Source organism: Camelina sativa, chromosome 2 (genome assembly GCF_030686135.1).
Source record: "Camelina sativa cultivar CO46 ecotype springtype chromosome 2, ASM3068613v1".
Lineage (NCBI taxonomy): Eukaryota > Viridiplantae > Streptophyta > Magnoliopsida > Brassicales > Brassicaceae > Camelina > Camelina sativa.
Genome location: NC_141881.1, coordinates 26,347,586 through 26,374,091, shown reverse-complemented (window position 1 = coordinate 26,374,091; position 26,506 = coordinate 26,347,586). Strand labels below are relative to the sequence as shown.

The window sequence follows — 26,506 nt, the reverse complement described above, 5'->3', positions numbered from 1 at the left end:
TTGTTTCGAAGTAGTCGTGATCTTATTCCCTTTTTTGTTTTAAGGAGCTTAAGCATACAAATAGCTAGTTTTTAGGTACATTAAAAGCTAAAGGGACTAAGACAAAGCTAGCTAGTAAAGTAAGTAAACTACTCGGTTCTTGAATGAGTATTATCTATCTATTCAATGATTTAAAACGTTTCTCTCTATCTCTTCTTTAATTTGTTTGATATAGAATCAATCACTCAACAATGGACAGCCTTTGACCACGGTCCACGAATAGAATCAAATTCAAGAGTCTACCTAATCACACGCTTTTACAACAAAGGAAAGCACCAAGTTAGAAGAGGTGGTCAATCAATATAAACATTTTCAAAACTTTTCTTCAATTTGGGCTTTTATATCAACTACTCAACACGTATATAATATTGCCTGTATTTGATTAATTGATAATAGAAATAGCCACTCGAATTATATATTTAACATACGGAAAAAAGTTTCGCAGAGTTTCATTATGTTGACTGCTAAGTTAACACTACTACGTAAATACATACTACATCTCTAATTTGAAGGTCATCATGACTTTGATTTATAAATTTTTAATGTGGATATTGAAAACATTTACAATATTCTACACCATGATAAAATTGCAGTAATAAAAAAGAATAGGCACATTTTTCACTACACACACCACTAAAGAATATGCTTATAATAACTTTACAAAGAAAAACAAATCATTAACTTGAATCACTATATGCTCATTTTAGTATAGAAAATTACAAAAAAACGTTGTGTAACGTAGAAGGTGGAAGAGATGACCACTGAAAAACATTCCGATTTGTATTCGGTATTCCTATCTTTATAATTTTTATATAACCACAGCCGAATCTTTGAACCAACCCAAAAAAAAAACAGAGTATGGCATATAAATTAATATTAGAGACGGTCACAGTTTGGGTCATCAGAGAATAAAAAGAGCTCTAAATCTCTCTCTCTCTCTCTCTCCTTGTCTTCGTTTTCCTCAATCTTCGATCCGTTAATCAAAGCAGGTGCGTTAGAAAAAAAAAACAGAGAGGTATTATGGGAAACGGAAACTCAAGGGAGGCTAAAGGATCGCGAAGGTCAAGGCTAATACAGAAGCTTCAAAAGTTTCGCACTCACCGTCGTCATTTACGTAGTCGTTGTTCTCGAAACTCTGCCGGAGTGGTTAATCAAAAAGCTGTAACCGCCGAGGATTTCTCCGGCATTGCCCTTCTCACTCTCATTGGCGTATGAAATACGATTTCGTTCTTTCATCTTAGACTAAGATTCTTAGGGTTTTTTTTTTTAATTTTATATTGTTACGTTTTACGTTTTAGTGATGTGAAAGTGTAGTTTTTGTTTCTGTCCAGGCGGATATGAAGTTTAAGGACAAGTGGCTCGCTTGTGTTTCGTTTGGTGAACAGACTTTTAGAACTGAGATCTCTGATACGTAAGTCTCTGCCCATATATATATTCTTAGCTTTCATTTTTTCTTCTTCTAATTCTTCCTCGTAAAGTTCCAAGGAGTTACTGATAAATAATATTCTGTTTTTGTTAAATTTGCAGTACAGAGAAGCCAACTTGGAACTCTGTAAGTCGTCCCGAACCATGTCTTTAGATTACTTTTGGTTCTGTTTCGACACTTTTGTCTAATCTAAAATACGGTTTGTGTTTCTTTGTAAATAGGAAAAGAAGCTTCTCTTGGAGAAAAATGGACCAAGTCTCGTTAGGATTTCAGTATTTGAGGTTTCTCTCTTATCCAGGTTTTGAGTTTACTCATGATATTTGCTTCTTTGATTTAAAAGGATTATCCTTTCTTGTTGGTGCAGACCAATAAGCTCTCAAGGAACAAAATCGTTGGTTACTGTGAGCTTGATATATTCGATTTTGTAGTGCAGGTCAGAGCAATTAATTTTTTTTGTTGCTTGATGTATTGAGCTTGTAGTAAAATGTTACAAGGCCATGAATGATATTAGTATAGATGAGGAAATTTCGCTTTCTTTTGGCATGATACAGGAACCTGAGTCGGCTTCTAAGTCATTTGACTTGTTAGATCCCACATCATCCAAAGTTATTGGCACCATTTTCCTTTCATGCGCTATTGAGGTACAGTGACAGTAGTGAAAAAAAACTTTGAGAAAATGAAAGATCAATGGTTTCTGATGGTTTGCTTGCTTAAATCTTTGCAGGATCCTGTTGAAACCGAGAAGCGATTTGCAAAACGAATCTTGTCCATAGTGGTATGTTTTACCTAAATCTTAATTCCACTCTTATCTATTCTGTTCTTTCTTTGGCACACTTTAATGTTTATTGCTTCTCTTAAACAACATTTTGTAGACTATTAGAAATAAACAGTTTTGATAGTTGGAGTTGTTTGACAATGTGCAGGACTACAATGAAGATGGACAACTCTCGTTTTCAGAGTTCTCTGATTTAATAAAGGCTTTTGGAAATTTAGTAGCTGCTAAAAAGGTTAAGACTTTAAAGCATCTTTGTCACACCTCTGTCATTAGTAGGTGCATGAGTATTTTTTTTTTTTTTTTTTTTTTTTGTCTCTTTTAGCACAATTTAGTGTGTTTGAAAGTTTCAAGGATAATGAAACTATGCCGCTCAGCAGATCGAGATGCTAGATTGCTGCATTTCTGCTGAAGGTGGACTTGATGTTTTCACTGACTTATTTACCAGAAAGAGGACTTGTTCAGAGCTGCTGATCTGAATGGTGACGGTGTTGTGACCATTGACGAGTTGGCTGCCCTTCTTGCTCTTCAACAAGAAAAGTAATAAATTATTTTCATAACAAATCAATGTATACATCCTGGAGTACTATTAAATTTGAATTCTCTAATGCAGGGAGCCAATTATAAATAATTGTCCGGTGTGTGGTGAGGCACAACTCTCTGACAAGCTCAACGCGATGATTCATATGACTCTTTGTTTTGACGAAGGAACGGGTAATCAAGTGATGACCGGAGGGTTCTTGACTGATAGACAAGCTTCATATGGGTGAGAAGTCTCTTTATTTAAACCTCATTAACCAGACATCTCTAAAAACAATTTATAGTCTTCCTTTATTGACACATCATATTTTCAACGTGTTGTTCAGATGGATGTTCAAACTAAGTGAATGGACACACTTATCAACTTATGACGTTGGTTTGAATACTGGTTCAAGTGCTTCACATATTGTGGTATCCCTCTTTTGTTACCCTCATAATTTTTTACTTATCTCTGATGAAGAACAAATGTTTTCACTTTATTAACGTGTTTTGCTTCTTGCTTTAGGTGATTGACCGGAAGAGTAAGAGACTTGTGGAAGAGTTGATTGACTCAAAGATTGTTCTGTCCATGAGAGCTATATACCAGTCAAAAATTGGACTTCGACTTATGGATCAAGGTAAACTATTTAGCACTATTACCTTTCAAATACACATGACCATTCTGACCTATATGATTAGCTAATGTATTGTCACTACACAGTTTTGTTGTGCCTAAAAGCTTCATATTCTCGCCATGATGCAATCTAACAAATAACACAATTTATGTATGCTTGATTAATCTTCTTGATTCAGGGGCAAAGGAGATTCTACAGAGACTTTCTGAGAAGCAGGGGAAGAAAATGAACTCAGTTGAATCAGCCCAAAAAATACCAAGCTTCCTTGAGTTCTTTAAGGCATGCAAAACTACTATTTATTATGCTATAATGTGGTACTTTGTTTTTAGGTTTTGAGTTAATGTTTTTATATGTTGCAGGATCAAATAAACATGGCTGAAGTAAAGTATCCTCTGCAACACTTTAAGGTATGTAAGAAAATCCAAATGTGTCTAGTTCTTAGACTTCCCAAGAAAGCCATATTAGCAAATGACTAAGTATAAAAGAATGATGATTTCTGTACTTGCAGACGTTCAATGAATTCTTCATCCGGGAACTGAAACCTGGTGCAAGACCAATTGCTTGCATGAACCGCAATGATGTTGCTGTATGTGCTGCTGATTGTCGATTAATGGCATTTCAGTCAGTGGAAGATAGTACCCGATTTTGGATCAAGGTATTAAATGATTTTTAGTGTAGCTTACTATATAGCTATCATGCAGGATTAGAACTCTCTAAACAAATGAATTAGCTGATATAAGTTACAACACATCCTAATATTTCTGTATGTATTGATTCTGCATTAATTGATAGGGCCGGAAGTTTTCAATTAGAGGCCTCCTTGGGAAGAGTGTGCATCCAGATGCCTTTCTTGATGGATCTTTGGTGATATTCCGACTAGCACCACAGGTGCGGCGAGAATGGATATTTCCCTACTGAAACACAGATTCATATGCTAAAAACATTACAGAGTTGACTGACGCATTTCTTGACAATGTTACAGGATTATCATAGGTTTCATGTCCCTGTCTCAGGAGTCATTGAAAAGTTTGTGGATCTTTCTGGAAGCTTATATACGGTATGTGGTTAACTGGTTATGCATCCGTCTGTCTTTACTTAGTCCAAGATTTCTTCTCATCTCCATCATGTTTTCTTATGACACTCACTTTTGAAATCTTGATGAAACCGCCTTGTAGGTTAATCCTATTGCGGTCAATAGCAAATACTGTAATGTTTTCACAGAAAATAAACGGACTGTTGCCATTATTTCAACAGCGGAGTTTGGAAAGGTTTGTAACCAGTATAATACTCACAAGCTTTCTTTCTTGATATGTGGCTTCGATATAGAACGGCTAGAAGATGTTTATGATTTACCAGGTGGTAATGTTTAGATTCCAGAAAGGAGAAACCAGTTTACAAACGGATCAGAATAGTAATATGTATAACATAAAATCAATGTCAGCTAATAAGTCTGTAACAGGTAGCATTTGTTGCAATCGGTGCAACAATGGTTGGTAGCATCAATTTTGTTAGAAAGGAAGGAGAGCGTGTGACAAAAGGGGACGAAGTAAGCAGTTTCAACTTTTATCTCAAGAAACACTTCAAGAAAAAAATGTCTAACCTCATCTTAACTTGCAGCTTGGTTATTTCTCTTTCGGTGGAAGCACTGTTATATGCGTCTTCGAAAAGGTTAGCACATTCTTTAAAGCTTAAGAACAATTTTATGCTTTTATAAAAAAAAAAAAATTAATAATGCATTCACTGGATATTTTTTGTTTGTTCAATCTATCTTGCATCAACCTTATTTTTTTCACTTAAAACACATTTTGCAGGACTCGATCCGGATCGATGAGGATCTATTGGTTAACAGTGGTAGGTCCTTAGAGACACTAGTACGTGTTGGAATGCAACTAGGCGTCTCCACAAGGACGTTGGTCTGAAAATCTTTACCCCTGAATTGATTGGATCATTTGGTTTGATTTTAAGTTCCCTCTTGTTTCATGCATATATAATAACTCTGTATATAACAAATGATATCTCCTTGGTATTATATATACGACCAATGAGCTTTACGTATCAATTGATTTGTCACCGGTTTTGATGACTCAAACAAGCAATGGGCAGTGAAACAAACAGGTGTAATGTGTACAAGGCCTGCTAATTATAGTTTGAGCCATTGAGATTGGTGAAAAGTCCATGTCCTGTCTCTGAAACTTTTTGTTGTTGAGCCAAATCTCCCACATTCATTGCTTCATGAGTCAATAAAACTTCGATATTTATGATTTTATTAATATATTAAAAAAAAAACTTTTTTATTTGTTTTGATCCCTCACCCTCTACAGCAAATCTCCCTCATATACATCCTTATTTAAGGACTAAAAACCTAAATTATAAACCAAAGGGACCATAAAATGAAGACCAAAAAATAGGAGGGTGCAAAATTTTTTAATACAAAAACTAAAAAGGAATAAACATTAGAAAAAGAGAAAAGATAGATAAAAGGACTGAATCTTTAGGCTCTTTTATCCTTGTTATCTTTGTCCACTTGGAGAGCTCTCATTGGGCCTTCTCACGAATCGTCCCTGTTCCCATACCATCACCAACCACAAAAAGAAGTGAAACATTAATATTAGGTTCTTGTCTTAATCAAAATCCAATGTGTATATATATCCCTTGACCCCAATGTAACGTTATTACTTGTTTTGTTGTCATTAGAAGTGTACACAATTAACCTTTTATTCCATTTAGATGACAGTTTCATATTAAACAATTTTAATCAAATTAGTAGTTTCCCTTTACTTGTTCAATTTGGTTCATGAAAGATACCCAATAGAAAACTTTATTTTATCTTTATTCAAAACGAAAAAAAATCATAGAAAAACTCCATCTACACTAGAACTTTAAAGTAAAAACCAGTTTAGGAACAATTAAAACAAAAATACGAATGGATGGTAAAAAAAAAACCTACATGTTTTTTTAACCACGAATTAAGATGGTTGAGATACCTTCATTCTAGGACGCTGATCAGCATTGAGTTTGCGAACTTGGTATCGGATTTTCTTAGAAAACAGACGAGTTCGACGCTTCTCTTTGTACCTCAAAACACTTGCTTCTCTCATCCCACTGTCTCCGAACAGATCAATTTGAGCTATTCTAGCCTGCTCCAAAAGACACCACATCAGTTCACTTCCAACATCAACAGTAACAAAAAAAAAAAAAAAAATCCCAATCAATATATGTCATCATCAATCATTTAGTCTAATATGTAACTTAACCTTGTAGGCACGCACTATTGTATTAAAATAGATACGACTAAAGTGGAAATGAATCCCATGTTAGCATTGTTGTTTACTTTATGCTAAAAAGAGTAAAATTCTACGAAGTGGATATATACAAAATAAAATTTTCGAACCTCTTCCATTTATCCTATACGTGAAAATTCACGTGCACAGGTCTATAAAGTTCTCCTTGGACAAATAAAAAGCTGCTTTTTTTTTATTTAGCTAATTGATTGAGAGTTTTATCAGAAAGTTAGGAAAAAATAAAAAAAGAGTAAAAGACCATGTACCAAAGTCAAATGGTTTTTATAAAAAAAAAACGTTACAAGAAAAAAGTCATTAAGAACTTTCCACAAATTTTTTTTTTTAAATAAATTCTTGTCAGATACTAGTAGCTAATTTGCACAGAACACACGCCTAAATAGCCACGTGGCAGAATATAACTAGTAAGACCAGAATCTCAAAAATATAAGTTACGTAATAATTTTTAATTAATAGAATCAGACAAAACTAATTATTAAAATAAAAATTAAACATAGAAAATATCGAAATTTAACGGCGTGATTAAACTAAAGAAGAGAGTACATACATTGACGTCGATACCAGAAGCAGCTTCCGTTCCAAGGATATCATCAGGAAACGGCGACGTTTTATCAGACCAAGCTTCCAAAACGCCGTCGTAATCAAGCTTCAACAACGGACCTGTCGTCGTTGTTCTCTTCTCAGAACTCCTCGTCGTCTCCTCCGTAGTAGTAGTAATAGTAGTCTCCTCCGCCGCTAAATTCTTCGACTCCGTTACCAACGCCGTCATCTTCTTCTTCTTCTTCGTCGTCGTCTTCTTACTCTTCTCTCCTCCTCCTCCAATCGGCTTTTTCTCATCATCATCAACGGCTGCAACTACCACCGCGGTTTCAGTTTGAATCCTCGGCGAGATCTGTTCGAAATCGACGGTGTGAAATTTATACAAGTTTGGGTCTTTGTTCTCTCTGAGAGCTCCTTTTAAGCCAAGACCTAACGGTAGTTTGAATCCGTTGTTAGATGAGGAGCTTCGGTTCCATGAATTGATCATCATGAGCTGTTGTTCTAATTTCCCGATTCGATTAGAGCTTCTTCCACCGCCGCCTTTGATCGCCGGAACCCTAGATTCGTAAATCCCCAAATTCGAATTCGATTCCACCACAGTCCCCATTATACTATCGATCCCTTCTTCGATCTCTTCGTCGAGGATCGATTCAGCATCGAACTCGTCGGAAAAATCGAGTTTTTCGATCTGATTAACGTAACTCCCACCGCCGCCGGAGTTGACTTCTTTAAGCTCGGAGGAGGAGAAAAACTCCGACTTGGATTGAATCGTTCGGTGGTGGTGGTGGTGATGATGAAAGAGGAAATCAGGTTCTTCGATTGATTCGTCGTAAGGGAGAAGCAAATCAGAGGAGGCGTCGGTGTCACTGAGGAGTGGTGATTTGACATTTGTTGTACCGTAGAAGTGATGAGAGTTTGAGGAAATCTTTTGCTTAGTCGACAAGTTTGAGGAGAAGATGTTTGGGTAAGCAGAGGAGAGAAGAGCAGCTGCTTCGTTGTATGTTTGGTTTGGTCTTTTCCTCTGTGTTCTTGGCTTCCTCGTTGAGATTGCGAGTGGTGAGTTTGATGATTCTGAGATTGTTGATGATGGTGAAGTAGCTCTCGTCGTTGTTGTTGTTGAGCTTGATGGTGGTGACTTCACTTTTTCTAACTCGAAACTGTACGCCGCTGCTCCTCCTCCGCCACTGCTTATGCACGCCGTCATTTTTTTTTGTTTTCTTTGTCGGAAAAATAAAAAATGAGATTTTTTTTTTCCCCCGGAGAAAAATCAGAAAACAAATCACGAAATTGTCGGAGTTTATGAGTTTTAAGAAAAAAAAGACCAAAACTTGGGGGGATTGTAAGAACTTTTACTGTTTGTGAGTGTGGAGAGAGAGAGTGATGAGATTAAGCTTTTGGTTAGGAAAATTGTGTTTAGTTTTAAGATTATACTAATAAAACCCTTAAAACCCACTGAGAAGATACAAAACTGAAGGGGGAAAAAAAGGTTTAATCTTTAGAGAAAGAGGAAGATTCTTTCTTACAAATATGTTCATCATCATCGCTAAGAAAGAAAAATACTAGAAAAAATGAAAACCCATTTGGAATCTGAGATTTTTTGTTTTGGATGAAAACGAAAATGGAATTGGCCAACGAGTGAAGTTTTACAGAGAGAAGCTAATTGGCTTATGGAATAGGGAGAGAGAGATTGGAGGAGAAAGAAAAGAGTCACGAGATATATAAGAGAGGGAGGAGAAGGAGTAGTAGGGTTTTAAGTGAAAGGTTAACTTTTTTTTTGGAGAAAACAAAGAAGAGGAGGAGCGTTTGTGGTTTCGGTTCCGGTTCAACCGAGAAGGTTTGGAGAAACAGAGAGAGAGAGAGTGTGGTGGGAAGAAGAAGACGAATGAGTGAAGGGAGCGAGCGGACAAGAAGATAGCTCGTAATCTCGCCAGTTCTGGAAAGTGTAGGGTCCACTTGTGGATTTTTTTCACTTTTGTCTTAATTATAAAATTACTTTGTGCAAAACACTGAAACGATATTTTATTAATTCTTATGGATATGGTCACACCCACGAATTCAGATTTTTTTCCCTTTATAGGTTCAAAGGTTTATATGGAAAATTAGTGTTGGAAACGCTTGGATAAGCTGTATATTATCTTGAATGACTGGTGTTTAAATCAAAGTAAAACTAGTAAAAACATTATCTCGCTCTCTTTTTTCTTTTTGTTATACTGTTGAACTTATTTTAACCACAAGAACAATAAACACTTGACAAATAATGTTTTGAGAGCTACTTCAACATAATTATAAATTTTGAAGGCAAAAAATCACTTGACAGATAATGTTTAAGAGCTATTAAAAATAGTTTGAAAAATTAAAAGGCCAAAAAATGAAAAATATATATATATTAGAATCGATTGTTGAACCAAAAATTAAAGACAAGATCGTGGATTGATCATAAATTGAATGAAGATAATTTGTCGTCTATTGATTTATTAATGTATTAATGTTATTATTTTATTAAAATAGTATTTATTCAAAATCAACAAACATTAATCAGTTCATCGATCTAAATATAAACATATTTAATATGACGGCGATCAGTCATAATTTGAATAAAGATAATTTGTCGTGTATTGATTTATTAGTGTTTTTGTCGTATTAAATAATATTTATTCAAAATTGACAAACATGAATCAGCTCATCGATCTAAATAAAAACAAAAGTAATATGGCGGCGATCATTCATAGTCTGAATGAAGATAATTTGTCGTGTATTGATTTAATATTATTTTTGTCGTATTAGTTAATATGAATTTATAATTAATAAACATTAATCAACTCATCAATGTAAATAAAAACAAAGGTAATATGGCGGCGATCATTCATAGTCTGAATGAAGATAATTTGTCGTATTAGATAATATGAAATTATAATTAATAAACATTAATCAACTCATCAATGTAAATAAATGTAGGTAATATGGTGGCGATCATTCATAGTTCAAATCAAAATAATATTTTGCAAAATAATTTAACAAAATTAAAATTTCTTGTTACTCAAAATTTAAATCCATTAATCGGATAAACGATCTAATGGTAGGTAATATGGCGACGATCAGTCATAATTCGAATGAAGACAAATATTGTACGAATTAATTCATAAAAGTATCGTAGTAAATAACATTTATTCCAAAATAATTAAAATTAATTGGTTCATCGTAGTGATAGACAATGTGACGATAATCTAACATTAATAGAAGCAAATTTGTAGTTTAATTTATGAAATTATCATTTCTCGTTACATTACATAAAAAAAGTCTGAAATATCTGATATTAACCCAGTGGTAAATAACATGATGGTGATCAATCATAATCTAAATGGAGATATATCCTTTGCTGATTAATTCATCAAAAAATATATTTCTTGTCACATTATATAACAATTAATCATTTACTCAAAATCTGAATACATTAAGCAGCTTAACGATCATGTGGTAGTGTTATGTATGTTGAGGTTCAGAATTTATCTTCTTAGTTGATACTAATAGCTGATGAGTTCCACAATTTGTAAATATTTATTTTGAGCTCTTTTAACTTTTGGACAAGTTAAATAGGATATGAAGTTACATATGGTTTGACTTTAGTTTTGATTGGAATTTTAGATTAAAATTTTCCTTTATACTTTTTAAATAATATCTTTAATTTTTTTTTAATGAAATTTTAACTTTTTATTGTTACTAGTTTGTTATGATGGTAAATTCTTCTCTTTTCTTCTTTAAAAAGGCTTAACCAAGAAAAAGGTCAAGTGTTTAGTCCAGGCTGTTTAGGGACTAATAATAAGGCCATGTGCATCGCACCGTCCCTCGTGCGTCCTACGTAAATTAAACATTTAATTTAAATCGAAATCATGAAATATATGAAGAAACGGTCCTTAAATCGGGACAATTTTGCTGCGTCCCTCAGGACACGTGTTCAAGGGTAATTGGATGTTGTTTTATTTGTAGGGGGAAAGGAAAAAAAAATCGACGGAACAATTCCTTTTTTCTTTCGCAGTCTCTCTCTTTACTCTCTCTGTATCGCGACGGCGAGAACAAAACCTTTGAGAAACCTTCATCAAAGTGAAGATTCTGCAACGCGAAGGCCTCACTTAGTGTATCATCTTCCAAAATATCCAATTGTAAGAGGTATGTGTTGTAAATTTGAATCCGATTATGTTTTTATTTTTCATGTTTTAATTGTATGTTTTGTTTTTTTTCCAAGTTTTTGTAAGTTTGTAATTTTCTTATATTATTAATGTTAATGTTATATGTTTTATTTGAATAAAATTTTAATATGATTTTACTTATTAATTTAAATATTAAATTTTAAATATTAAAAATAATATTATTTTTTGCAGAGGACCAAATGTGAGAGACACCAATGCTCATACAAAAATTAAGAAACTCTAAAAATAGTATTAATTTATTTGAGGGACCAAATTTTTGTCCCAACCAATGCTCATGCTCTAAGTAACCAATGGTAGAGAGATATGATTCTGCTTTTGGATTATTATTTCCTAAATAAAATTGTAAAAACCACATCAGCATCATTATCATTATCAATTCAAACCTGGCAAAATCTTTTTGGGATCTTAAAGAGAAAACGAGGAAATGTCACCTTATCCGCCGACGTGGCAATTAATCATTGGCTCTACTAGATTTCATAGATGACGTGGCTGTTTCTCTGTTAACTGATTGTGGTCTTCTGGTCGGAGAAACGTTTTCACGTGTTTCCAAAACTGACTTTAGTAATTTGCTTTTTACTAATTAAAGACTTTTGTTTCTAATTTACTAATTAAGCATATTTGGGGAAAAAAATATTAGCATAAATTGATACTTTCTTATCTATATTTTTGTGCCAGAAATTTTTTTGGATATACAGACATGACAATTATTATTCTCTCTGTCTCACAATTATTATTCTCTCTCTCATACGGCCGTAATATAATACAAATGTTATTTAAATAGCTATTGCTAATTGGCTTTATCATTATTACTAGGAGCATGCATGGCTTACAATATTGTCGTACTTACAATATAATACCAGTATTTAAATAATAATTTTTTAATTTAAAACAAAAGTGTAGTGAGAGAAAATGGTGGGCTAGTCTAGTGGATTGTGTATGTGAGAGAGAAAAAATGATTGGAACCTTTTTGGTATCATTTGAAGTAATTTGTGGCTAAAGCTAAACCTACGTTTACCTCATTACGTTCAATGACTCCTGGTTAGATATTACTAGTACCTTTTCTTTTTATTTAGCTACATATATTTTGTTTAAGTTTATGTTGAAAAATGGTCTTTTTTAATTGCATCAAAAATAAGTCTAAGAATATAGCAAGTGGAGCTTGAGCAATTCAAACATTGTGAGTACATGTATTTGATAAAACAAAACAATATAGAAAAGTAACTTGCATATTTACTACATTGACAAGTTTTTGTTCGAGTTTATTCAATACTAAATCCTATAAACCTGATGTTATTGTTTTACTTATACAATCTGTCCTTCAAGAATTCGTCTATTGGCAGTGAGTCTTGAAACAAAGGTAAAATGACAAAAAGTTACAAATTTCATTATTATATAATTGGTATTCTCATACTTGCTTGGTTTCCTCCTTACTTGTTGTAGTAGTGGGGCTATAAATATCCAGATGAAAAAAAAATCGACATATTGGCTAAGATTAAATATATATGCATGCCCATAAGAATATCTACAGCCAAAATATGACAAAAAATAATATAAAATATATTAACCCATATGCATTTTTACTCATTAGCTTATAATTTACTACAAGATTTAAACTAAAGTACAATATTAATACAAGATTTTAACTTTTATCTACAAATTGCTGTACTAATTTATGCAATTAAATAATATCCACTATCTTTTTTCTTTAACGGTAAATACTCAGCATTTTATATGTATATATATATATATATATATATATATGCTTAAAATTGATCATACACACTGATCCATTATATATATATATGCGAAAACCAATTTTTGAATTCTACTAACCAGAGACGTAATTTTGCAATTGGACTCATTTCAGTTCAATATGGTTCATATGCATACTTATTAGTAGAAAGAACATGGAATATATATAAATAATTTGATTTTTTTTTGAACGAATGTAATATTGATTCGTTAAAAAAATATTTTGTTACATCAAGTGCATCATTATCAAATGAGAGAATATGATTACAAAAAAAAGAGCTTAAAAACCAATTTTTTTAATAAGAAAAGTCGGTTGACAAACAAAAAAAATCTTTATAGAAAACTGAAGTGTAGAGAATTTTTCTTATCTAAAGAAAGGTGTGCTGGAGAGAATTTAAACCTCAAGAAAAAGAAAAACAGGATAAATCTTGTTATGGCACTGCTCCAAAGTAAGTTTTGTTGTTATGTTATTCTTGTGACAACATGTGACCTCTCTTCCATTTCCTTACTAATCTTTACCTTTTTTCCCATAAAAGTTTGGTGGATAAAAGTACATTAATAATTTCGATCGTTGCAGCATATGTCTGATTGAAGTACTTTATACCCGAATACTAACTTCAAGGACACTAGGTAGAGAGTAGACTGTTCAATCTATTTTGCTTTGGTAATTTTACAAAAAAGTTTTAAATCTTTTGATTGATTAACTAAAGAGAAATATATGTGACTCCCCAGTTGTGAGACGTACGTATTTGAGTTTGTGTTTCATGTGGATTTTAAAAGATTGTAAAAAATATAATTATAAAGAAGTGACATTTTTTTTTTTTTTTTTTTTTTGAAAACCGTAAAGAAGTGACATTTTATTAAGAAATTGTTGAAATAAAAGAGAAATTGATTTACAAGTATATATCTTTGACTGTCGTTTTCAATGCTTATTATAATTCACAAGTTTAATGATTTTACACGTAATTAGAAAGGATGCGGCTATCCTAAAACCCTCGAATGCCATAATTCTGATTGTCCTATAAATTTCAAAGCTATTTCATATGGACATTGTGGACAACTTGTTTACAATTATCTTACCATCTAGTTATTTCGGCCACATCTAGTGGGTCTTATAATCTTTTGTTCTTACACTATAAGTTAACATTAACCACACGAGATATCATAGAAGATACACGAAAATTAAATTGATTTTGTAGACAAAAAAAAACAAAACCGACTCGGTTGAAGGGGAGAGAAAACATATACGATTTATGAAACCCATATTTAACCACTCATTCAGTCATTTGGATATCATGATATCTGATGGATAGTACTAGATATCGTTATAATCTTTAAGCGTATATTCATTATTCTCATCATTCAAACATATATACCATTATAATATTTTGATTTTTGCAATCAAGTTTACTGTTCATGTAAGAGCACCTAGAGGCGCTAATGCCGCTAATCTCGAAACATATATGAATCTAATGATGAATATGCATGTGTGTACAACATGAAAAACAAACATTTAACATCGCGAGTTGGATCATATATATACATATATATACAAATGTACATTAGACATGATACAAGTTTGTTATGTATATGCATATACGGTAAACCTCTATAAATTAATAATGTTGGAATATAATATTTTATTAATTTCTAGTGATATTAATTTATCTATAAATTAATAATAAATATATTTTTTAATTTTTTAAATTTTTGAAAATTAGGAATTGATACAATTTTATAAAAATAAGATTAGACTTTCGAATGTTATAAATTTTATGGTTTTTGCAATTGAATTTGTAATATTTAGAAAACATTATTGATAATAAATTACAAATAAAATATACAAATTCACTTATATATATGACATACGTAAATTCAAGTTTATAAATAATAATATCAATTGGCATATTTTAATAGCCTATATAACTGTCAAAATGAAAATGATGCATATCTAGAAATTGAAAACTTAAAAAATAGTTATTTTATGTCATGTTAAATAATATTTTATATCATCAAAGTTTGGAAATACAACATATCAATTATTTTATATATATGAGCTTCAGGAGAAAATTTATTTTTAAAAAACATATATTATTAGATCAACATATGTATGTAAATTTACATCATTATTAATTTACGATATTATTGAGACTATTTTTTGCATGGAGATTTCAAAAAAAAATATTATCTTATCGAATTTTGTTAATTTTTATATTGGCCCGACTCGAGACCAGCAAAATTTATTAATTATAGTGTTTATTAATTTATAGAGGTTTTACTGTAGTAATAAGAATTGAAAAGTAACTAAATCGATAAATTGTAACATCAAACTAAAATGAAAACACTTATAATGCTAAGAAAAATCCAAAAATATGCATGAGACTAGGGAGATCTGGAAATGTGAACATAGAAATTTCTATCAAATTGGCTTATGGCTCAAGAGTAACCCAAATGGTTACAAACAACAAGTGAACTCTTTCTTCTCTTGCACATTGGAGGGGGACCATTAAAACTATGTCTTACCCTAAATTTGGAATTCTTTATATATATTTTTTAACCAGCATGGGTAATAATGCAATAGCCTTACTCTTTCTTTCACATATCCTGCCCTCCATGCTCATGATAAACTTTTGAAACCTTTTGGGATCCAAAGAAGGAAAACAGACAAACTGACATCTAACTAACTAGATAGAATATAGACAGTCCGAAATATCAGAGTTGGACAGAAATTTAGTACTCAAAATCTAAAAGTAACAAGAGACATATTTTAGTATATATGCAGAAAAATTATAATAGGGAATGTATAATAAGGACTAATTAATGTCTTAGGTTGCAACACACATGAAATATGAAACAAAGATACAAATCAAACAAATCATCATATAATATAATAAAGGAATTTGCTACTCAAGTTTTAAGAAATTTACTGAAAATATCAGTGTAGTTACTTATTCTTTTGTCAATTACTCCCTTCCTTGGATCCATAGTGTAAAAAAAGGTTAAAAGCTTATCATAAGCATGGAAAGGCAAAAGTTGAAAGAGTTATGCTATGCCATTGCATGATTCTCTTCATGCTGATTCCAAAAAAAAAAAAAAATCGACATTAGGAAAGACACAACTCTATTGGTCCCCCTCCAAATTCTAAGAGAGAAAGAAAAAAACTTAACTGTACTTTTTGTTTTTGTCAATCTTCGATGGTTCCTTTTCGACATATTTAGTATTTACACAAAATAACGTATTGGTGGGCCGAATTAGAGGCCCATGAGATTCCGGTATGATTACTTTAGACATCGGTTGGTATAGTTTTGGTTTAATAAAAAATTGAAAACTCGTTACCATTTTATGCTCTCTTACCGTTATCTCAACTTCCATATCTGAAAGCCACTGGTTTTGATTTGTCGGAAGAAGGAGAAGAGAAAGAACCAAAGATGCCCACTTTGAATCTCTTTACAAACATACCAGTCGACGCCGTCACTTGCTCCGACATTCTCAAGGACGCTACTAAGGCCGTCGCTAAGATCATCGGCAAACCTGAATCCGTATATAAAACTCTACTCCTCCTCTGTTTCCGCCATCTCTATGCGATATTCATGAATCGATTCAACATTCTTTCATTCCTTTTTAGAGTTTTGATCATCTGAAATCAGAGTAGAATGGAAATTTTCAGTTTTTGATTGGATTCATGATGTTGTTGATATATGCACACGAACTGTTTGATAAAAGTCCTCTGTGAATTGCAAGTCTTTTTTGGCTGTTCATTACTAATACAACGTCTGTGTTTTTGTTTTCAGTATGTGATGATACTGCTTAATAGTGGAGTGCCCATTGCGTTTGCTGGTACGGAGGAACCCGCTGCATATGGAGAATTGATATCTATTGGGGGATTAGGACCAGGTGTTAACGGGAAGCTTAGCGAGACAATATCTGAGATTCTCCAAATTAAGCTCTCTATAGATAGCTCCCGCTTTTATATCAAATTCTACGATTCCCCGGTAAGTCTCATTTTTGCGTCAAGTTAAAAGCATGTCACTTGCTTAAGATGATGATGATGATCTAAGTTCAAGAGTATATCATATAATCTTGATTTCGATTAAACCTACGATCTTAGGTGAAAGCACAGTGTTCTGAATGTAAAAGATTGTCTTATAACTAGATTCTTGGATGTGTCTTTCTTTTGCAGCGACCCTTCTTTGGTTTTAACGGATCAACATTCTGAAACATGGATTGAGACAGATGGCAAAGAGGCTAATTCAACCTTGTATAAATATTTGGGTTAGAAACTGTTTGCTTATTGATTTCAAAAACTGTGGATCTCATGCTTTTCACTTATATAGATTTTACATCTCTTAAAGCCAATGTAATCCTCATGTTCAAATTGTGTTGGGAACTTGTTGTAAGTTTGTAACTTAATGATATGATAAATCATAATTGTCATGCTAACACAGCAAATTGTAGCCCATGAAACAAAAAGAAATTTAGAGCAGAGTCCCATCGTCAATACACTAGTCAAAAAAAAAAAATTGTTTTGTCAACCACCACTATTACAACTTATTATACCATAAAAGTCCACTTCCTGGTATCAATCTCACCTATAAGGCTGTAACAAAATCAAATAGTGTAGTATATTATAGAGCAAAAATCAAAATTACATGGTTCCTATAAAGTGGGATAGTAAAAGTACAGAATGGGCTGAATTGATCAATTAATAAAGATTTAGGGCAAATTTGCAATTCAGACTTCAGAGTAAACAGTCTCCTACTGGGAGAGAACAAAGAAGACGACAGTCCCTGTCAATATTACAGAACCGGGGCAACCCAACCGGCCGTGTGACTTTTTCCAAAACGCGACTTTCTTCTCCGACAAGCAATTCACGACGCTGCTCACTGATTCTCCGACCATCTTTCTCCCCTAATCAACCCGTTATCTCATCAGAAACCCAAAAATCCCCGGCGAAGTAAGATGACGGAATCGATCAAATTCAGCGTACTAGTATCTCTCTTCAACTGGATCCAAAAAAGCAAAACCTCATCTCAGAAACGCTCCAAGTTCCGCAAGTTTCTCGACACTTACTGCAAACCCTCAGACTACTTCGTCGCAGTACGACTCATCATCCCGTCGCTTGATAGGGAACGAGGTAGCTACGGTCTCAAGGAGTCAGTGCTCGCCACGTGTCTGATCGACGCGCTTGGTATCTCTCGTGACGCTCCTGACGCTGTTCGTCTTCTCAATTGGCGTAAAGGAGGAACCGCTAAAGCTGGTGCCAATGCTGGAAACTTTTCTTTAATTGCTGCTGAGGTTTAGGAATGATGAGTTCTTTGAGTTTTCTGGGTTTTTTTTGGGGATTTTAGGGTTTTTGAACATTTTGATGTGATGATTAGGTTTTGCAACGTAGACAAGGTATGGCTTCAGGTGGTTTGACTATTAAGGAATTGAATGATTTGCTTGATCGTTTGGCTACTAGTGAGAACAGGTGCTTTCTCTGAATCCTTACTTACACTTCATATAGATAGAATCAGTTGTTTCCATTTATAATCTCTGTATCTTGTTTTGGTTTTGGAATCTATGCAAACACAGAGGGGAGAAGACTTCTGTTCTTTCTACTCTGATTCAGAAGACAAATGCTCAGGAGATGAAGTGGGTCATTAGGATAATTTTAAAAGGTTGGAACTTTTCAGCTTTGTTCAGATAAAGTTTCCATCTTTTTTTATTGAGAATCATCAATTAGAAATTTTGATTATGCTTTTACAGATTTGAAACTGGGAATGAGCGAGAGGAGTATATTTCATGAGTTCCATCCAGATGCTGAGGACTTGTTTAATGTTACGTGTGACTTGAAACTAGTTTGTGAAAAGTTGAGGGATCGACACCAACGGCATAAGCGCCAGGTTTTTATAATAGTCTCTCAGTTTTATGATTGTTGTGATTACTTGTATATTGTTTTATTTCAACTCTTGCCAAAGTATATGTCTTTCCTAATGTATCTGCTGCTTATTCTTTGATTATGTTAAATTTCTCACTCATGGCGCTCAATGCGATGACTTTCTCTCACGTGGTGGCTTGTTTCTTTGTTACGTTGTAGGATATAGAGGTAGGAAAAGCCGTACGGCCTCAGTTAGCTATGCGTATCAGTGATGTAAATGCTGCTTGGAAGAAGGTAAATTCCATCAAATCTATTGTCAACTTACTCTATATCTCTGTGCTGTATGTATATATATTGTTTGTTAATGTCGTTGTATTGGTGATTTATTTCTTTAACTAATGCATGAGTTTCTTTTTTCCTTGACATAGCTACATGGGAAAGATGTAATTGCTGAATGCAAATTTGATGGGGATCGCATACAAATACACAAAAATGGGACTGAGATACACTATTACTCTAGGTGATTCCACATCTCTTTCGTCTACCCTGCTATAAATGTTTTGATAAAAGATCTTATTTGCATATGGCATAGTTCATGACTATTTTGTGACTTAGTGTCCGAAAGCCTTTTTTGGTCAACTGTTGTAGTTGTTTCAAGTTCTCTACCGGTCTCTTAGTGTTTTGACAGATAGGGAATTTGCACTTTACTTTGTGCAGGAACTTCCTTGACCATTCTGAATACGTGCATGCCATGTCGGATCTTATTGTACAAAATATATTGGTGGACAAGTAAGAATACAGTTGCTGTTTATTTAGGCTCTGGGAGGTTTTTACAAGCTTGAAATTGTGAGATATACGATCTTTTATTTACTACTTATTGCCAATTAGGTGCATCCTTGATGGCGAAATGTTGGTCTGGGATACATCTCTGAATCGGTTTGCTGAGTTTGGTTCAAATCAGGAAATAGGTATTGGAGTCTAATCGATATCCTTATGTTGAAAAGCTTAGTCTTGCTTGCAGTAGATTTGATCCTTATATTACTCTTTTTCACAGCCAAGGCAGCAAGGGAAGGTCTTGACAGCCATAGACAGGTTCATATGCGAAATCCCACTTGTTTACTTTTGTTCTTTGCTTTATGTTGCGAGTGAAACTGTTTGAGGATCCGACTATAAACTCTGATGTGCTATTTATCTATTAATGCAGTTGTGTTGTATCCTTACTAGGAGAAGTTAATGCCCCGACTTCAGAATGTCCTGACAAAACGACTTTAGAGATTATTTTCCTTGACCTTGTACTAGATGTTGCCTTTGATGTTCTTTATGTTGGCGATACTAGCGTCATCCACCAGAGTTTGAAGGAACGGCATGAACAGCTGAAAAAAGTGGTCAGGCCTTTAAAAGGTCGTCTAGAAGTTTTAGTACCTGAAGGTGGTCTCAATGTTCACCGCCCTTCAGGTAAGGACTACTAAGATTCTACTAGACTCAATAATGTTGACAAGTGTGACAGAGTTAAATCAATGATGATTTTTTTTGTTTTTCTTGAAGAGTGTACTATGTTTTTAGACTCGTGCACCATTATGAGTCTGTTAAATCTTTCATACAACTATTTAATTTTCGTCTGGTACCATTAAGCCGTTTAAAATGGATATGTGAACAATCATTTTTTTGTTGCAGGGGAACCTAGTTGGTCTATTGTTGTTCATGCTGCTGCTGATGTTGAGAGATTTTTCAAAGAAACAGTTGAAAACAGGTTTATTATTCTTATTCTAAATCCAGCCAAAATTTCTCTCTCTACTATTCATGAGTGGTGCAGAACTTTTGGATGGTACCTTCTTGGCCGTATATGAACAGTGATGCTTGCTTAATTCTAGTACAGAGACGTTAATATGATTTTCTTCGCAGATGTGTGTTTTAGTTTATAATCCAGTTTCTTCTTTGTCTTCAGAGATGAAGGAATTGTGCTTAAAGACCTGGAATCGAAATGGGAACCTGGAGATCGTAGTGGCAAGTGGTTGAAGTTGAAGCCTGAATATATCCGGGCTGGTTCTGACCTTGATGTTCTTATAATAGGTCTGTAATCGATATGCTGTTACTTTTCCTTTATTCAAAATTGGTGTCCTTTTCATTGGATCTTACTGGGGTGTTACATCTTTGCCAGGAGGATACTATGGCTCCGGACGTCGTGGAGGGGAGGTAGCACAGTTTCTCGTCGCCTTGGCTGACCGGGCAGAGGCTAATGTGTATCCCAGGCGGTAAGTATTTCTATGGTTTCACATTTTTTTCATAGAAGATGAAATCAGATTATCTAGAGAAACTACTGAAACAGTCTTGACAGAACATGGGCAATGCAGACTTAATGCTACGTTTTTTTTTTGACAGCAGACTTTAAAGCTACGTGACATCAGAATTTTTAATTGTTTGCCCATGCATTTCATTGATAAGCTATTCTCGTTTTCCAGATTTCTGTCCTTTTGTAGAGTTGGCACTGGACTTTCTGATGAAGAACTTAACACTGTTGTAAGCAAACTGAAGCCTTATTTCAGGTGAGAGACGGAACAGTTCACTGGCTTTCTTGTCTTATTTAAACAAAAAAATATTAAACTATATGGGATCAGTCAAGGTTAAGGAGAAAAGGATATTATACAGATGCTCCACTAAGATATGACTCACGAGAAACAGCTATTGGCATACATCAAAACTAGAAGGGTTTTGGGTATTATATATTGACAATTTAAACACACTGCATCTTTCTTTAATTGTTATCACATGTTTTATATTTGTTTCAGAAAAAATGAACACCCAAAGAAGGCTCCACCAAGCTTCTATCAGGTCACAAATCACTCAAAAGAGAGACCAGATGTTTGGATTGAAAGCCCAGAGAAGTCAGTTTTCTGTCAATTATCTCTTTTTCCGCAACTGAAGAAGAATAATTTGGATCTTTGAATACTATTTTCTGTGCTCATATCTTTTTTTTTTCTCTTCCCTTGTTGCAGATCAATAATACTTTCAATCACTAGTGATATCAGGACAATAAGGTCTGAGGTATGTCCATAAGATGTGAGAATGTGAAGATTAGCTAGTGACCTCTTATATTTGTTTTCAATTTAATTTGGTATCTTGCAATGCAGATTTGTTGCTTATAATGCACATGCTATATTTTATGTAGGTGTTTGTTGCACCTTACAGTCTGAGGTTTCCTCGTATTGATAAAGTAAGATATGACAAGCCTTGGCATGAATGTCTCGATGTGCAGGGTGAGTAAAACATCCAAAGAAATTATCCAATGTTCTCATTTTCATGAAAGTTAAAATAACTGATTTGCTTCCGCTTTATACGTCTGATTGATGTTGACTTTGCAGCTTTTGTGGAATTGGTGAACTCTAGTAATGGCACCACACAGAAACAGAAGGAATCTGAAAGCACACATGACAATCCGAAAGTTACTAAATCCTCCAGGAGAGGAGAGAAAAAGAATGTGTCTCTTGTCCCTTCTCAGTTTATTCAAACTGATGTATCGGATATCAAGGGCAAGACATCAATCTTCTCAAATATGATATTTTGTATCCTTTGACATGTTTTAAAATGAAGTTTCGTCTCTCTGCTTCATTCTCACCTGGGTACCGTTTTCACACTGATTGCATTTTCAGCTGGCTTCCTCTATTAGAATTAGACACCTTTTTACATGAATATGTCATTACTTGAACTTGCAAACTTTGAGAAAATTTTGATACTACACTTTTCGTTATCTCCTTGACAAATCTTACAGATTTTGTTAATGTGCTCCGGTCTTATTCTGTTGATACATTTCACAAAATGGTGGTTGAGAATGGAGGAAAGTTCTCAATGAACTTAAACAACTCAGTGACTCATTGCATTGCAGCGGAAAGCAGTGGTATGTCACTTTTTTACTCTTAACACTTTTTACCTAACCCTTTGTACGCATGAGTGCTTCTCAAAACAATTTAAGAAAGGAGCATATAATGAGATACTATTTCAGGAATAAAGTATCAGGCAGCAAAGCGTCAGCGAGATGTCATCCACTTTTCATGGATCTTAGATTGTTGTTCACGAAATAAGATGCTTCCTTTGCAGCCAAAGTGAGTCCTAGCAACAATTTCTTATGGTATCGAGCCTTTAGGGTTTCTTGTGCTCTAATGTTGCGTCTAACAAAAAACCGCTTGCGGCCACTTTTGAAGGTACTTCCTCCACCTCACTGATGCTTCAAGGACCAAATTACAGGATGACATTGATGAATTTTCGGATTCTTATTACTGGGATTTAGACCTTGAAGGTCTCAAACAGGTATGTATGTTCAGTAAGCCATCTTGACAAATATTATACTACTTCTTGATACCTTTTAACGAAAATCATACAATCTGGTTGCAATCCCTTTTTCTTCGTTATCAGGTCTTAAGCAATGCCAAGCAATCCGAAGACTCAAAATCCATTGAATACTACAAGAAAAAGTTATGTCCAGAGAAAAGATGGTCCTGCCTCTTTGGCTGCTGTGTTTATTTTTACCCGTATAGTCAAACATTGTAAGGCCCCTCTTGTTTTCTTCTTATGTTGTTTAAACATGAAAGTTACCTAAAGCGATACTCATCATTCTCAATATTTCATTTTTTACTTGAAGGAGCACTGAAGAGGAAGCTCTGTTGGCAATTATGGCTAAGAGATTAGCGCTTGAAGTTTTAATGGGTGGTGGTAAAGTTAGCAATAATCTTGCTCATGCGTCGCACCTTGTAGTCCTTGCTATAACAGAAGACTCTTTGGATTTCACTTCAGTTTCAAAAAAGTATTTCAAATTCTTTGTTTCTGATTATGAGCTTCGTACCACATTATATAATTAGGATTAAAACTCTGTTATCTGCTCTCTCTGTAATAGTTTCAGCGAAGTGGAGAAGCGCCTTTTGTTGAAGAGAAGGCTACACGTTGTTAACTCTCACTGGTTAGAAGACAGCTTGCAAAGAGAGCAGAAACTTTGCGAGGACGTCTACACTCTGAGGCCTAAGTATATGGAAGAGTCTGATACTGAAGAATCAGAGTGAGTCAACATATTTTATGAGTTCTTATCTACAAATGATATAAAATTTAGTCTCTCATCTATATAAGGGCGTTCTAATATGAAAAGCTTCCAATGATTTTATCTCTGTTTGCTTCAGTAAATCTGAACATGATACAGCGGAAGTAGCTTCCTGTGGTAGTGTTCAAACCGAAGAGCCAGCTTCCTCTAAAATGGAAATTAGGAGTTCAAGAGGACGGTCAAGTACTCGAGCTGTTAAAAGGGGAAGGTCTTCTACAAACTCAACGCATCGAGTACAGAGACGCAGAGGCAAGCAGCCTTCTAAGATAGGCGGGGACGAAAAAGAGGAGAGCGATGCTTCTGAAGAAAGGGTTTCAACAAGACTCAGTGATATAGCAGAAGAGTCAGATTCGTTCGGTGGGGCTCAAAGAAACTCTAGCAGAGGAGAATCTGCAAAGAGAGGAAAGTCTCGTGTAGGACAAACCCAAAGAGTACAGAGATCACGAAGAGGCAAGAAGGCTTCGAAGATTGGAGGAGATGAGTCTGAGGAACATGATGGTTTTGATGACATGGACAATGTGTCAGCAGATGCATTAGAGAGTAATGCAGCCGGTAGATCAGTGGAAAACGAAGAAATCCGAGAGCCTAACATAGCAAAGCACAGAGAATCACTGCATAAAGAGAACATAGTAGCAGTTGAAGAGGCCTCAGAAGATTCTAGAAATGCAAAGACCGAGATGGGTATGAGAGAGAAATTACAAATCCACGAGGATCCACTACAAGCTATGTTAATGAACATGATCCCGAGCCTCAGTCAGAAAAACACAGAGACATCAAACCGTATCACTGGGGAAAATAGATACACTAATGTTTTTAATGATTGTGAGTCTTCAGAGAAAAGGAAACTCAGCGCCGAGACTGGTAATACTTCTGTAAACGCAGGCGCAGACGCAGACGCAGACGCAGAGGCAGACACAGTTCCTCCTCCTGTGAAGAAAAAGAAAGTCAGCTACCGGGATGTTGCCGGAGAACTGCTCAAAGACTGGTAAAACGCTGCTGTTTTGGACCATGTAAGGAAGCTCTTGTGTTATGTATATATATATGTTGTCTAACTCATGCAATTTAGTTGTTGGTCATGTAGAAGAGGTTTTTTTACTCATGCAATTTCAACCATTTTTTTTATTTTCAGCTGTGATTCTCTTGTTTGGTTTCTTTTATGTTACCAATCTCTAAAAAAGCATATTTTTCAAATTTTGCTAAATTTAAAATGTGCAAAAGCCATAAGTTCCGAATACAGACAATCATTTAAATAAATAAAAACATAAAAACATTAAGTGTAAGTAAATGTACCCCAGCAAGCATGTGAGCCCTTCGTAAATAAATATAGCACGTCAAGCAATTATGTTTCCAACTTTCTAATAGCATATTCAAATATTAAATTATACAAAAACAAAAACAAAAAAAAAAGTCTCTGAAAAGAAGATGTTTCCTGTTTTGCTACATTCATTATACTGTGTAAAACAAAATTTTCAATAATTCGACAATCGGGTTTTATTTACTCAAGAACTAAGGAACTAGATAATACTCCCTCTGTAAGGAACTAGATAATACTCTCTCCGTTTCATATTACTTGTCGTTCTAGCTGATTTCACACATATTAGGAAAATATTTAAAATTTCTGTTTTATCCTTCATTAATACACTAGTTCATTTGATACAAATAATTAATAAGCTAAAAGTTAGGGGTAAAACTGAAAATTTGATTCATAAAGTTGCATCTTAAATACAAAACGATAAGGTAATATGAAACAAAAAATTAAGTCTAGAACGACAAGTAAAAATAAACTGAGAGAGTAGTATTGAGAGATAATATATGATATCTTTGAAATTGATTGGTATGGACTGAGCGAAATAAATAAAGAAAATCCACTAGAAGTCTGGACGACCGTATTAATATACATAAGCTTTAATAATAATAGCCTGAGAGAGACGTTTTGAATGTGTTCACACAAAAATAAGTTCTTACCCCAAAAGAACTTATATTAACAATCGTTCTCTCGCAGGCATTGCACGCATGTATAGTAAACATAAGAGTTCAAACAAAGGAAATCTTTAACTATTTTGCAATTGCTTTTGATGTTCTCATATTTTTACATTACATGCAGCATTTTTATAAAACCATAGTTACATTTCTGTTACTTGCTGATCAACTTTTTGTGGTATAAGAAATGTAGTTTTTCTCTCAATGGAAAACGTAAACGAATCATAAACTAATGTCGTATGTATATAATGGGCGTGTTCGTTTCGTTGACGCAGGCGGCTGCGGCAGCGGCAGCGACTGCGGCAAACACAATTTTTTTAATCGCCGCAACTAATCGACGTCCAAAATGAGAATTAGCGTTCGCCGCAGCGTCTTGCCGCAAGCACCTGCGGCAAC

The 26,506-nt window shown here is 34.2% G+C and overlaps 4 protein-coding genes across 7 annotated transcripts; 3 read left to right on the top strand and 1 right to left on the bottom strand.

Moving 5' to 3' along the window:
• Positions 1-922: 922 nt before the first annotated feature.
• On the top strand, positions 923-5,450 carry LOC104734055 (phosphatidylserine decarboxylase proenzyme 2). 2 transcript variants are annotated; one of them, XM_010453564.3, is made up of 21 exons: positions 925-1,248; positions 1,371-1,450; positions 1,567-1,591; positions 1,687-1,746; positions 1,830-1,898; positions 2,017-2,106; positions 2,190-2,240; positions 2,389-2,472; positions 2,686-2,777; positions 2,851-3,003; positions 3,104-3,188; positions 3,283-3,394; positions 3,570-3,670; positions 3,751-3,798; positions 3,900-4,046; positions 4,184-4,279; positions 4,374-4,448; positions 4,567-4,659; positions 4,851-4,937; positions 5,009-5,059; positions 5,203-5,450. In XM_010453564.3, exons 1-21 carry the CDS (start codon positions 1,060-1,062, stop codon positions 5,308-5,310), a joined length of 1,896 nt encoding a protein of 631 aa, XP_010451866.1. In that variant the 5' UTR covers positions 925-1,059; the 3' UTR covers positions 5,311-5,450. The 2 variants fall into 2 exon arrangements, with proteins under 2 accessions (XP_087346225.1, XP_010451866.1); XM_087490099.1 differs by lacking the exons at positions 3,104-3,188; positions 3,283-3,394; positions 3,570-3,670; ... (5 more) ...; positions 4,851-4,937; positions 5,009-5,059 and having other exon boundaries at positions 923-1,248.
• Positions 5,451-5,663: 213 nt separating this feature from the next.
• Positions 5,664-9,278, bottom strand: LOC104734048 (protein CHLOROPLAST IMPORT APPARATUS 2). Of its 3 annotated transcripts, none has more exons than XR_015583617.1 (3): positions 7,238-9,278; positions 6,376-6,556; positions 5,664-5,952 (listed from the first exon to the last, which is right to left on the bottom strand). XR_015583617.1 is itself a non-coding variant. In XM_019236931.2 (3 exons), the coding sequence occupies exons 1-2, from the start codon at positions 8,432-8,434 to the stop codon at positions 6,358-6,360; spliced, it is 1,368 nt and encodes a 455-aa protein (XP_019092476.1). In that variant the 5' UTR covers positions 8,435-9,278; the 3' UTR covers positions 5,664-5,952; positions 6,339-6,357. The 3 variants fall into 3 exon arrangements, 2 of the variants coding, with proteins under 2 accessions (XP_019092476.1, XP_010451861.1); XM_019236931.2 differs by having other exon boundaries at positions 6,339-6,528; XM_010453559.3 differs by having other exon boundaries at positions 6,376-6,528.
• A 7,216-nt stretch (positions 9,279-16,494) lies between these two features.
• Positions 16,495-17,627, top strand: LOC104734043 (uncharacterized). Its single transcript, XM_010453555.2, has 3 exons — positions 16,495-16,726; positions 16,979-17,179; positions 17,368-17,627. The coding sequence occupies exons 1-3, from the start codon at positions 16,616-16,618 to the stop codon at positions 17,401-17,403; spliced, it is 348 nt and encodes a 115-aa protein (XP_010451857.1). The 5' UTR covers positions 16,495-16,615; the 3' UTR covers positions 17,404-17,627.
• Positions 17,628-17,920: 293 nt separating this feature from the next.
• On the top strand, positions 17,921-25,331 carry LOC104734036 (DNA ligase 4). Its single transcript, XM_010453548.3, has 26 exons — positions 17,921-18,482; positions 18,566-18,657; positions 18,762-18,847; positions 18,936-19,072; positions 19,267-19,341; positions 19,476-19,567; positions 19,765-19,836; positions 19,936-20,015; positions 20,102-20,139; positions 20,252-20,258; positions 20,347-20,502; positions 20,722-20,797; positions 20,993-21,117; positions 21,206-21,299; positions 21,507-21,590; positions 21,834-21,929; positions 22,041-22,089; positions 22,214-22,301; positions 22,407-22,607; positions 22,814-22,939; positions 23,045-23,144; positions 23,244-23,349; positions 23,455-23,585; positions 23,681-23,842; positions 23,933-24,091; positions 24,210-25,331. The coding sequence occupies exons 1-26, from the start codon at positions 18,147-18,149 to the stop codon at positions 25,117-25,119; spliced, it is 3,678 nt and encodes a 1,225-aa protein (XP_010451850.2). The 5' UTR covers positions 17,921-18,146; the 3' UTR covers positions 25,120-25,331.
• The last annotated feature ends 1,175 nt before the right edge of the window (positions 25,332-26,506 follow it).

Coding starts and splice junctions, on each gene's coding strand:
- LOC104734055 (XM_010453564.3), top strand. CDS start 1,060: ATGGGAAACGGAAACTCAAGGGAGGCTAAAGGATCGCGAAGGTCAAGG. Junction 1,592..1,686: donor AGAAGCCAACTTGGAACTCT/GTAAGTCGTCCC, acceptor CTTTGTAAATAG/GAAAAGAAGCTTCTCTTGGA. Junction 1,747..1,829: donor TTAGGATTTCAGTATTTGAG/GTTTCTCTCTTA, acceptor TTGTTGGTGCAG/ACCAATAAGCTCTCAAGGAA.
- LOC104734048 (XM_010453559.3), bottom strand. CDS start 8,434: ATGACGGCGTGCATAAGCAGTGGCGGAGGAGGAGCAGCGGCGTACAGT. Junction 6,529..7,237: donor CTTCTGGTATCGACGTCAAT/GTATGTACTCTC, acceptor CTTTTGGAGCAG/GCTAGAATAGCTCAAATTGA. Junction 5,953..6,375: donor ATCAGCGTCCTAGAATGAAG/GTATCTCAACCA, acceptor GTATGGGAACAG/GGACGATTCGTGAGAAGGCC.
- LOC104734043 (XM_010453555.2), top strand. CDS start 16,616: ATGCCCACTTTGAATCTCTTTACAAACATACCAGTCGACGCCGTCACT. Junction 16,727..16,978: donor TCATCGGCAAACCTGAATCC/GTATATAAAACT, acceptor TTTTGTTTTCAG/TATGTGATGATACTGCTTAA. Junction 17,180..17,367: donor TCAAATTCTACGATTCCCCG/GTAAGTCTCATT, acceptor TTTCTTTTGCAG/CGACCCTTCTTTGGTTTTAA.
- LOC104734036 (XM_010453548.3), top strand. CDS start 18,147: ATGACGGAATCGATCAAATTCAGCGTACTAGTATCTCTCTTCAACTGG. Junction 21,930..22,040: donor TGGATTGAAAGCCCAGAGAA/GTCAGTTTTCTG, acceptor CCCTTGTTGCAG/ATCAATAATACTTTCAATCA. Junction 23,350..23,454: donor ACCTTGAAGGTCTCAAACAG/GTATGTATGTTC, acceptor CTTCGTTATCAG/GTCTTAAGCAATGCCAAGCA.